Source organism: Podarcis erhardii, assembly GCF_964252035.2.
Source record: "Podarcis erhardii genome assembly, chromosome: 7".
Taxonomy (NCBI): Eukaryota; Metazoa; Chordata; class Lepidosauria; order Squamata; family Lacertidae; genus Podarcis; species Podarcis erhardii.
This window is the reverse complement of record NC_138511.1, coordinates 26,371,365-26,383,919: the sequence shown is the minus strand read 5'-3', so window position 1 is coordinate 26,383,919 and position 12,555 is coordinate 26,371,365. Positions and strand designations below refer to the sequence as shown.

The 12,555-nt window shown below is 45.1% G+C and overlaps 1 protein-coding gene across 1 annotated transcript; it reads right to left on the bottom strand.

Moving 5' to 3' along the window:
- Positions 1 to 126: 126 nt before the first annotated feature.
- On the bottom strand, positions 127 to 12,227 carry LOC309346888 (arylacetamide deacetylase-like 4). Its single transcript, XM_081871208.1, has 4 exons — positions 11,710 to 12,227; positions 5,035 to 5,245; positions 2,349 to 2,412; positions 127 to 1,719 (listed from the first exon to the last, which is right to left on the bottom strand). The coding sequence occupies exons 1-4, from the start codon at positions 11,884 to 11,886 to the stop codon at positions 948 to 950; spliced, it is 1,224 nt and encodes a 407-aa protein (XP_081727334.1). The 5' UTR covers positions 11,887 to 12,227; the 3' UTR covers positions 127 to 947.
- Positions 12,228 to 12,555: the final 328 nt, after the last annotated feature.

Here is a 12,555-nt window from a genome sequence, read left to right as displayed (position 1 = left end):
GTAAACCGCTCCATAAGTTCTCTTAAAAAGTCTTATCATAGCATACGAGTTCCCCAGGGCTGCTGAAATTCAGGGAGACATATTCTGGACCCTGGTACCAACAGCCTGGTGACCCAGGGGCACTGATTTCTTTTATTCATTTGTTTGTTATATGCTTCTCATTCCAATGAATCACAAAGCAGCTTACAAACAATAAATAACAATAACAACACAAATACAGCACAATTAACGGCATGAGTAAAGCAGTTGCCTCCCATAGAACACCATCGACGAAACAACATCAAAAAAATAAGCTAAACAGCGCAATTGTAAAAAGTCAAATTATAGGATTCACAAAGTACTATGGCATTCATCATCTATGAAACAATGCCAACCGCATTAACAAAATAACAACCAAGTGCTGCCAAATTCAAACACACACACTCCCCACCCCCCTGATTCAAAATCTTTCATTTGGTTCATTAAAAGGCAAGTTCACATAATGCCCATGGCAACAAGGCTGTCCAAAAGGTTCTTCAGGCTGGAGGAGAGCAGCTGAGCCTCTTCCCAGAAAAACATCAGGGCAAAGTAGAAACCAACCCTTCTTGCATCCACTGGGCAGTGAAGGGACAGCTGCTCCCAATGCTTGCTTTCCTCTTCCCTCCTCATTCCTTTATCCTTTTATATCACATTTTTAAGGTTGCAAGCCTGCAAGCAGGAGCTGTCTTATTTTTAAATATCTGTAGAGCACGTTTTACAATAAGAAAAGTATCCCTGCATCTCTGCGTTCCTCATAACTTCTGCCATTGTTTAAAACCACCACCTGAAGCAGAAATGGTGTGAAGTGCAGTTAAAAATATGGGAGAAGCCAAAATGAGCAGATTCTTTCATCTCTATTCAAAGATAAATAAGATAGTTGCTGTTGATCATAAGCAGTCAGAGATACAAGTCATGATTTTTTTAAATGCTCATAAGTCTTTTAGAAATGTTATAATGTTGTCTAGCCCCTTTTTCCCAGAAGGAAATGATAGAAATCCATCAAATAGACTTATCACCCCATGAAATCCATTTTCAATGTGGTACCAGGTGACCGGTACCCCATTGTCCTCCAGTCTTTTCTTGTAGAGGATGCCATCGTCCCGTAGAACATCATACTCACAAGTTATGATGCATGTTTTTGGAAGTTGGCCGACCACAACATCATCTACCATGAGCGGAGAGAAAGTTGGCTCTAGAGCTTGTTTCACCACTTCGTAGAGGTTGTCCTCATAGGAAGCGGCCATAGGTGGCTTGTAGCCTCTGACCTTAAACTCACTGGGGATGTTTTCTGAGCTGATCCACTTCCCAAATCTCATTCTTATGTCTCTGGGAACATGGCAGCCCCGCAAAACACTTTCTAACACTGACAAGTCCTTATTGAGATACCGCAAGGCTGCGCTAATGACATTCTCCCGGTACAATATGGGGACGGCTCGGTTTTGCTGGTACGAAGGCAGGTTGAAATCTAACGCTTGGAGGCCAGGATAGATCAGAATCTGAGCAAGTGGCCTCGGGATACCAGATCTGGTCACTAATGCCTGGCAGACAGAGGCAGCAATATTCCCTCCAGCGCTGTCTCCGCTGATGACGATGCAGGCCGGGTCGACTCCATAATCTTTGGCGGTTTTCATAAAATGTATGCTGGCAGTCAGGCAGTCCTTATACTGGGATGGATATTTCTCCTCAGGGGCCAAATGATACCTGGGATATGATTTATTTGTATATAAGACAAATCTGGCCAGAATAACCAAACCAAAATAACAGCACGATAGGATCACTTCTTATACACATTTAACTCACATGATTTCAACCATACATGGCTCATAATCAAGCATAGGCAAACTCGGCCCTCCAGATGTTTTGGGACTACAACTCCCATGATCCCTAGCTATCAGGACCAGTGGTCAGGGATGATGGGAATTGTAGTCTCAAAACACCTGGAGGGCTGAGTTTGCCTATGCCTGCTCATAATGAAAGGTTGTAGCCAGCTAGGTTCCGCTCTGAGTAGACCTATTACAATTAATAAGCCTAAGTTACTCATGGTCATTAACATTAATGGGCCTACTCTGAATAGGATCCAACCCCAAACTCATAGGCATTTTCCCATCAGGCACTGCAATCTGAATTTACTTTGCATTGGGCTGGGTGTGTTTCAGTTGGGAAGAGATAGCCTTCTGCTGGGGTCCACCATTAAGTGATGCCAGTTGGGAACTCCACATTCTGTCCACTGAATGTGTGACCAGGCAGGTGCCAGTGGTGGAATCCCTGCAGCGTTTAGCAAATTCAGCAGTATAACACTATTAGTCAGTTCCCAGGGTCTGTTTACTTACCCAACAGAAAGCACCACCGAATCACTTTCTTTGGCAATGTAGCGGCAAAGGTGGTCATAGGAATCTGGAAAGACAAGATGTGTGGGCCATGTTAGAAGAGTTCTGGAGGCCGTCTCATCCTAGCAGGAAGTTGGGATTAATACAGGTGTTATGAAGGCAAATGATTCCAATTAGAACAACCAAAGCAACAAACATGTTCCATACAGTTTCAAAATAGTAGAATCATAGAATGGTAGAGTTAGAAAGGACCACGAGGCTTGTCTAGTCCAAGCCCTGCAATGCAGGAATCTTTTCTTCAACATTTTGTTCAACCAGGGGCGTCTTGCCCATAGATATACTTAAGACGGCCCTGCTCACAACTCTAAGGTTAAGAATTTAATGATCTGCCAAATGAGCTAAATATGATTCACCTTTGGTCTTTGTGCACCTGAGCACTTCAAGATTATTCATTTATAGCCCTTTATGAGGAAACCAACAAAGCATCTTAGAATGCTCAGAGACACAAGGACCATTCCATGCTCCCCACCCCACCCCAAAATGTTACGCATTTTTCAGTACACTTGAAAGGACAAGGTGAGCTCCTCACCGCCAGCTATTCCCGGCTCACTCTGGGACAATCTGTTAAGAAGGAGAGTAGGAAGATACCCAACTGATGTAATCTGTTCTAAACTATTTGCAAGCTGAATGTTTGGCTGCATTATTTACATCATATACACCTGGAATGTTACTTGTTGCATAGGGGTATATGGAGATGATCTGTTATATGTATTTTTAGAAACTGAAAAATAAAGTTAAGAAGAAGAAGGGGAAACAGACAAACAGACAAACAACACTTGTAGCTCTTCTGGGATCTGAAGGCATGAAGACTTTCCCCTCTCTAATCATCCATAAGGACATCTCTCTCTCTCTCTCTCTCTCTCTCTCTCTCTCTCTCTGTGTGTGTGTGTGTGTGTGTGTGTGGCATGAGAAACTCATCCTCAGTCTGATCTCAGCTAGTGGCACTGACTATCACCTTTCTCCTTCTTGGTCTCATTGTTTCCCTTGCAAGGAGGAAGAGGAGGAGGAGGATGGAGACAAAACTAGAATTAGTTGAGTCTGCCTGTCATTGGCTTTGGCTACTGTTGGCCTCCCTGCTTTCCACCGTACCAGTCCCAGTAGGCACCAACCATCACAGGTACCAACACTGAGTTAGATGGACAGAAATCCACAACCAGAAACAGCATTCATCCCTCAATTACTGCAAAAATCATTCTCATTTCATCTAGCCCAACTGCTCTATCCTCCCTCAAGTGCTGCAGAGGAAATTGCCACAGACAAATCAGAGGTTGGTCCCAGAGGTAGAGCCCCAGACTTGATTTTTGTCCCTTAAGGTTGCAGCTCAAAGCTTAAGGTCAAATGTGAGGTTGTGTTGTTGTTGTTTTTTAAAGTTCTGTGTAGGTAAAGGGACCCCTGACTGTTAGGTCCAGTCGCAGATGACTCTGGGGTTGCGGCGCTCATCTCGCTTTACTGGCCGAGGGAGCCGGCATACAGCTTCTGGGTCATGTGGCCAGCATGACTAAGCCGCTACTGGCAAACCAGAGCTGTGCACGGAAATGCCGTTTACCTTCCCGCTGTTTATCTACTTGAACTTTGACGTGCTTTTGAACTGTTAGGTGGGCAGTTGTGTAGGTGGTTCTATCTTATTTGCTAAAAAACAAGCAGTTCAAACTGGTACTGATAAACAATGATGTTGCTGACATGTGGAACCAACTGTACGTACTACTGATTCCCTGGCTAAGGTTACTTTTTGACGTCAACAACCAACACAGTGGAGTAACTTCTTTCCTGTTGAGCCATTTCCCCTGTTGAAAATTATTTCCACCTGCTCCTTTTCTCATCCATTGAAGGACCATCTCCCTTGTTCTTTGGCTTCATGTCTCCGGTTTTTTTGACTGACTGCCCACACCAAAATGGTCAAATCTTTCCTTGTAGAAAAACTGCTAAAAAATAAAAATAAAAAACCTGGATGGATTTGCTTGCAGTTTATCCAGTTTCAGTCTATAAGGGCAAATTTGCCTGCAACTTTCATTCACTTCTGCAGGAAAAAAATATAGCTTTTTTTTTTAGATTACTGATGGGGCCGGGGGCAGAGCCTCAGATTTCAGAGATCTGATTTTGACCGGAATAACAAATCAAATAGGAAAAGCAGATTTGATCCAAGACAAATTCAGTTGTTTCTCAATGCTACAGACAGTATTTATCTTGGTGATGATCTAGGTATTACATTTATTTCATTATTAGTAACCATGACTAGCTTCTTTTTAAGTAATACAAAAAATGCCGTCCCACAGCATGTGGGGAAAGAGAAGTTTAACCATTTCCTCCCTAGCCTTGAAAATTGTCCCCATGTTACAATATAATTATGAATAAAAATAAATAATTAGTTATTATTACCATCATCATCTATCATCCTAAATAGAAATAAATGAAGACTGTCTAATAAGGATGAGAACTATTATAATGTTGCATTTCAGGGAGATGGAGTTATGGATCCTCAGGTCCATGGACAAAATGAAGCCCTCAAGTCCTTTCTATTTGACCCTTGGCCATCTCAGGTGAGATACCCTCTTCCCCAGGCCACACCCATCAACACCTCTGCTCCATGCCTTCCTCAAGTGGAAGTGGCTGACTTTTCAGGATGCCTTACTGATGCTGCCGAACATCCAAGATCCTCCATGGAAGTAGATGACTCCTCTTCTTTCTCTTGGGCCCCGTGGCTGGTAAACCCTTACTGGGATGTCCTCAAACACCAGGTCCGTAATGTCAAGCTTGGGGTCCTCCCCCATTCTCTTTACTTCTTGGATGTAGCGGTAGAAGTGAATCTCAGTGCACAGGTGGAGATTCTCCAGAATCTTCCCCTGTTTGGAAGAAAAATACAGTGAGAGGGGAGGAGGTGATATGAATTCCAAAGAGCGTGTTCTCTCCTGTGCTGGATGTTTCCATTCTCATAAGAAGAGTCCAGTGGCACCATCTAGCACAGCATCCTGTTCTCATAGTGGCCAACCAGATGTCTCTTCTGGGAAGCCCTCAAGAAGTAACTGAGCACAAGAGCCCTCTCCCCTCCTGTGGTTTCCAGCAACTGCTATCATTCTCCCATTATTGTAACTGTTAGGAATGGATTTCTGTTAAATCTTGAAATGCTAATATTTAATGTTATTCTATATTATTTTAATAAATGTTGTTTTATTTGCATATTGCATACTGTATTATGCATATTGTCTTGTCTTGTTCGCGTCTCCGCTCCTCCACATGCAGCTGCTGGGTGACCTTGGGCCAGTCACGCTTCTCTGAAGTCTCTCAGCCCCACTCACCTCACAGAGTGTTTGTTGTGGGGGAGGAGATTGTTAGCCGCTTTGAGACTCCTTAAAGGGAGTTGTCAGGGAACTGACATCAGAGCGAGAGGTGGAGGCAAGGCTCCAAAGCGATGCAGGAGAGGGGACCAGCAGGGGGGAAGGAATTCAGCGTAACACCAGTAGAGAAGGGAGGGAGATGGAGGATTCGGAGAGAGGTCTCCAAGACTCTTCACCCGAGACTAGTGGAGAGAGCACGGGCACGCCTCTGCCTACTCCTTCCTTGCGTAGAAGAGTTCCGCGCAGGGAGAGCAGGAGGAGACTTGGCGTCAAACAGCTCTTATGCTGGAAGAGGCTCAAGAAACGCCCACTGACGGATTCTGCAAGTGACTGAACAGCCACGGAGTGAGGGCTGTCACTGGTTAGCCAGTGCACTCTGGTTAGCCAGGCACTCTAGCCAAAAGTAACGGCAACTTACGCACAAGTAACCCCTTATAACCATTACAGGAGTGAAAGGCGGGATATGAAATCCAAACTCCTCTTCTTCTTCTTTATATGATGCTAGCTGCTCTGAGCCTGGCTTTGGCCGGGGAGGGCGGGATACAAATAAAATTTATTATGATGATGATTATATTCCCTATTTCTGTCATTGTCATGTATAGCCCTAGCAGAGTGCCAGATTCTGAGTTCTTAGTGGATGAACAAGACACCTCACAGTCTGAGGATACTGAGGAGCAGACAGGGCCCCCTGAGGCCAACACTGAGTCTACTTGTGAGTGAGGTGCCTCTTCGTAAGTAAGCAATCCCAGACACTAGGGCTGGGAGATGTCAGGTTTTCAATATCATGATGTATCACCAGCCAAGCATTGTGGTTTGGCAATACACCTTGAGGTTGAAACTACAAGCTGCATTGGCCCCAGGCCAAGAGGTGCTGGGTGAAACTGCCACAGCTCTCACTATGGGAGCTGAGGCACTTTTCACCACAGTGCCTTGTGGGCAGGGAACTCGGGACTTCTTTCTGAGGTTCAGCTAGGGGGAGGGAAGGCTCCTGCCCACCAGCTGAGCATGAAACTGGTTTCGCCCCCCAACTGAGCATGCCCCATGCCTCTCCAGCTTGCATGAGAGGCATCAGAAGAAGAAGAGTTTGGCTTTGATAGCCAACATTATCACTACCCGAAGGAGTCTCAAAGCGGCTAACATTCTCCTTTCCCTTCCTCCCCCACAGCAAACACTCTGTGAGGTGAGTGGGGCTGAGAGACGTCAGAGAAGTGTGACTAGCCCAAGGTCACCCAGCAGCTGCATGTGAAGGAGCGGAGTCGCGAACCCAGTTCACCAGATTACGAGTCTACTGCTCTTAACCATTACACCACACAGGGCTTGCTTAGCTGGCAGGTGAGAGCAGTTTAAAACAGCGGAGGGAGGAACAAGCTGTATCAGCCTGGCGATACAACTTGCTCCTCCCTCTGCGGTGTGAGGGGCAGAATGATGGCGGCTTCACCCGAAAGTAACTTTCGGGTGAAGCAGCCACTGCTCCTGAGTCCCTCTGCTACCAGCGGCCTGGTGTTGAAAGTGACACTGGTAGCAGAGGGACTCAGGAGCGGAGGCGGTTTCACCTGCAATATACCACCGGGTGAAGCAGCCTTCATGGCTTGCCCTTCATATATCAGCACATCGCCCAGGCCCCAGGCCTACCTGATACTCCTGCACTGCAAGCAGCCGTGGGTGGCTCTCAAAGAGGATTAGACAAATTCATGGAGGATAAATCTGTCAATGGCTATGCTCTGCCGCCACAGTTGGAGGCAGCAAAGCTTCTGAATACCAACTGCTGGGAAGTGAAAGAAGGGCAGAGGCTCTTGTGCTCGAATGCCACTTGCTGGTTTCTCACAGGCATCTGGGTGTACAGGATGCTAGACCATTGGCCTATTCCATCAGGCTCTTCTTTTGTTATCCTGTCAGGAGGCCAGGGTATATAATGCCCTCCTGGAAGCAACACGGGTCTCTGTCTCGTTTCCGAGTCTAGTCACTCTGCTCTGGTGTGTTATACCACGTGTGGCACCCTGTGATATTGACCTTTCCCTTACTTCTGGTGTGTGGACACACACTGCCTCCCTATGTGTAAACTTGGTTTGTTTAGACTGTGCTGCACTGGCAGCTCTGTTTGTGCTGGTCAGTACTTTGGTGAAAGCCTTATCTCTCCTGGGGCTGTAGTTCCTGAAAGCACCCACAAGAACACGACTGAAGAAGCAGGGAAGACGCAAAAACACAATGTGAACCATAATCTACTATTGCTCCAAAAAGTGCTGTGTTTGGGGGTGGCCCCCATGGAGGACACTGTCACGTTGTCCCTGTTTAATAATAATAATAATAATAATAATAATAATAATAATAATAATAATAATAATTTATACCAAGCCCATCTGGCTGAGTTTCCCAAGCCACTCTGGGCTTCCAATTGAGTGTTAAAAACAATACAGCATTAAATATTAAAAGCTTCCCTAAACAGGGCTGCTTTCAGATATCTTTTAAAGATAAGATAGCTGCTTATTTCCTTCACTTCTGAAGGGAGGGCGTTCCACAGGGTGGGCGCCACTACTGAGAAGGCCCTCTGTCTGGTTCCCTGTAACCTCACTTCTCGCAATGAGGGAACCGCCAGAAGGCCCTCGGTGCTGGATATCAGTGTCCGGGCTGAACGATGGGGGTGGAGACGTTCCTTCAGGTATACAGGACCGAGGTTGTTGAGTCTAGTTGGCTTCTCTACAGTGGTACCTCTGGTTAAGAACTTAATTCATTCTGAAGGTCCGTTCTTAACCTGAAACTCTTCTTAACCTGAGGTCCACTTTAGCTAATGGGGCCTCCTGCTGCCACTGCACGATTTCTGTTCTCATCCTGAAGCAAAGTTCTTAACATGAGATACTACTTCCGGGTTAGCGGAGTCTGTAACCTGAAGCGTCTGTAACCCGAAGTACCACTATATATGGAACAGGGCTAGCCTTTGTAGCACCCCTTCGGCCGTAGCCTCTCCAACCTTCCAGCTCTCCAGCCATGCTCTCTTCCTGCCTCCACTACCTCTTTCATCAGCAGTTCTCCTTCTGGCTCAAGGGAGATTGCCTATTGCAATCCTTGCTAGGGCTGCTGTTTCCTCCGTAGCTTCTTTCTGAACCAAACCTTCCATCTGCTCCACAGTCCCTGCCATGGTCCTTTGTGCTGGGGTATAATCAGGAAGGATGGATTCTATGAACTCATACGCCACCCTTTTCCCCCTTGATGGAGCCCAGAAAGCCACATGGTCAACAGGCATACATAAGAAGAGCCCATCTAGTCCAGCACCTTGGCCTCACCATGGTGGACCTGAAGGAAACTTGAACCCACAGGAGCATTCAAGAGCATCCTCCCATCCTGTGCTTTCCAGAAACTGGTACTCAGAAGCATTACTGCCTCTGGCCATGGAAGCAGAACATAGACACTGTGGCTAGTAGCCAGTGACAGCCTTATCCTCCATGAATCTGTCTAATCTTATTCTAAAGCCGTCCAAGTTGGTAGCCATCACTGCCTCCTATGGGAGGCAGTATCATAGCTTAACTATGCACTGCGTGAAGAAGTGCTTTCCTTTATCTGTCCAGAATCTCCTAACATTCAGCTTTCTTGGAGGTCCATGAGTTCTAGTGTTATGAGAGAAGGGGAGAAATTTTTCCCCTATCCGCTTTCTCTGCGCCATGCAATTTTTATGACCTCCTATTGACACATGGGATGCTGCTTTTGTGGAGTCCACCTAGTTCACTATTGCCTGCACCTGCTTTGGCCGTGGGAGAAGCTGGGATATGGATCTGGGACCTTCTTCGTGCAACACAAATACTCTACGATGAGTTTCAAGATTATGCCAGGGAAGATTGCATGCACAACTGTATTTACATATTTCTTTCATTCAGCCTACATACTTCCCGTTCCTATCGTATTTAATTCCATCTGAAAACAGGAAGCTTCATTATACTAAGTCGGACCACTGGTCTCTCTGGCTCCTCAGTATCTACACTGATTGGTGGTGGCTTTCCAGGTAGGGGACATTCCCAAGCCCAGTCCAACCTGGAGATGGTTGGGATTGAATTTGGGGACCTTCTGCATGCAAAGCAGTTGTTGAGCTACTGGGCTATGGGTATTCTATAGACATAGGAAACAGCTTCATACCAAACCATCTCTCTTTCCAAACTGACTTGCAAGAAGTTAAAATAGTTGTCCTGTATTAGGGATGGGGGGCTTGAGACCTCCAGCTGTTGTTGGGCTTCAGTGCCCATGTTCTCCACTGGCTCTCGTGGGAGCTGGAGTCCAGCATAATGATAATGATAATGATAATGATAATGATAATGATAATGATAATACCCATCTGGCTGGGCTTCCCCAGCCACTCTGGGCGGCTTCCAAAAAATATATTTTAAAATACTGTAATACATCAAACATTAAAAGCTTGCCTAAACAGGGCTGCCTTCAGATGTCTTCTAAAAGTCTGGTAGTTGACATCTGGTGGGAGGGTGTTCCACAGGGCGGGCGCCACTACCGAGAAGGCCCTCTGCCTGGTTCCCTGTAACTTGGCTTCTCGCAGTGAGGGAACCGCTAGAAGGCCCTCAGTGCTGGACCTTAGCATCCGGGCTGAACGATGGGGTGGAGACGCTTCTTCAGATATACTGGACCGCGGCCTTTTAGGGCTTTAAAGGTCCATTCCTGTTCCATATAACATGCAACCCTGATATCCTAATGGATGCGAGCTTGAGTCAGACTATAGCTTAGTGTTAAAGCATCACCCTTGTGTGCAGGAAGTCCTAAGTTCAATCCCTGGTGCTTCCAGGTAGGGCTGAGAAAGATTCCTGCCTGAAACCTGGAAAAGACCATTCCAGTCAATGTGGAGCATACCGAGCAAAATAGTCCAATGGTCTGACTCACTATTCCTGCATTCCAGGGGAGTGGACTAGATGGCCCTTGGGGTCCCTTCCAGCTCTACAATTCTGTGATTCTAAGGCAGCTTGCTATATTCCTAATCACAGAGGCAATTTAAAAACAACTGGGAACAGTTATGGACCACAGATATGAAATTTACGGCATGCAATACCTTAAGAGAGAATATTATGAAAATGATGTACAGGTGGTACATGACCCCAGTGAAGCTTGCAAAAATTTATCATTTGCCCAGTAATAAATGTTGGAAATGTAAAGAAACTGAAGGTACATTCTTTCACCTTTGGTGGACGTGCCCAAGGATTAAGGCTTTCTGGGAGATGATCTATAATGAAATGAAAAAGGTATTTAAATATACTTTCCTGAAGAAACCAGAGGCCTTTCTCCTGGGCATGGTCGGCCAAATGGTGCCAAAGAAGGATAGAACTTTCTTTATGTATGCTACTGCAGCAGCAAGAATACTTATTGCAAAGCATTGGAAGACACAAGACCTACCCACCTTAGAAGAATGGCAGATGCAAGTAATGGACTATATGGAAATGGCGGAAATGACTGGCAGAATCCGAGACCAGGGAGAAGAGTTGGTGGAAGAAGATTGGAAGAAATTTAAAATCTATTTACAGAAACATTGTAAAATTTTTGAATGTTGATGACGTTCAAATGAGATGAAGGGGTTCTAGTAAATAAGGTAAAATAAGAATATGTAAGAATGAATTGATACTAGATGAAAATTTGAAGCTACAATATGTGAGGAAAAAATTAAGGATAAATCAATAGGGTATGAATTTGCTGAACCAATTTTCAAATGGAATACAAAAAAGGGAGGTGTGAGGAAGTCAGGAAAATAAGTTAATGAATGGTGAGAAATTAAAAAGAGGGATTTTATTTTTATTTTATTTTTTATTTTTCTCTCTATGTTAAATGTTTGTATTTTTGTATTTTTGTGTTGTTGTATTTTTCTTGTGTTTTTTTCATTTATTGTCTTATAACTTTTTTCTTGTTAAAACTTATTAAAATATTATTTAAAAAAACAAAAAACAAAAAAACCCAAAAAGGTTCCATCGTTAAAAAACACACGAAAAACTTACCAGGAATGATGCAAGGATCAAGAGCCAGTTAAGAATGCGAAGCTTCATAGGCTGGTCAATGCCAGGAGGAATCTCAGACTTGGAGAGATCATAGTAAATGGCCCAAGTGATCAGCAGGGCAAAGGAAATGATCAGTATTTGCAGGAGAATCACGAAAAAGTTGAAGATTAGCAGCATGTTCTCCAATGTTGGTCGGGTGCTTCCAGTTGTTTGTTATCTCCTGGTTCCAGATGCTTGTTATCTCCGGTGTCTACAGTTTCCCAATGTTATAAGCTGCATACTGTTTGGAACACTGTAGTAGTATCTGAGGGTGGCTGGGCTTTTTTTAGGCTCCGGTTGCAGCAAACACACAGGAAGCCCAAGAGCGTCTGAAAATAGAAGTTGGCCAACGAGCCGCTGGAGTTCTTTTAAGGTTGTGCAAGCCCTGTCGAAGAATCGGGCAACTAAGGAAGGTGAGGAAAACATGACTGTTTTGATCCCAGCTCACATGTCCTGTGATCCACGTGCTGTTGCTTTCTTTTGGGAAAGAGCAAGTTCCAGTGCCTCTCTGCCAGTGGAAGTGGTTCAGGAACACCTTGCTAAACACAAGAATGTCCCCAGGTTACTCACTTCAAAGGCATTGCAATGCCAAGGGCGATTGCGAAAATGGATGCGGAGGGGTGGAGCAAGTGATGCAAAGGGGCAGAACCCTCTCCTAATTTCTGTAACTAGCAAGACAACCACCACCTGGATTTATGTGGGTAGGGGATCTGTGTCTAAGGTTGCCTCTGAGGAAGGCTCCTTTAGATCCCTCAAGTTTTATAGCACCCAGCAGAGCATGCCCCTTTTTGTTTTCATGTTTTGGGT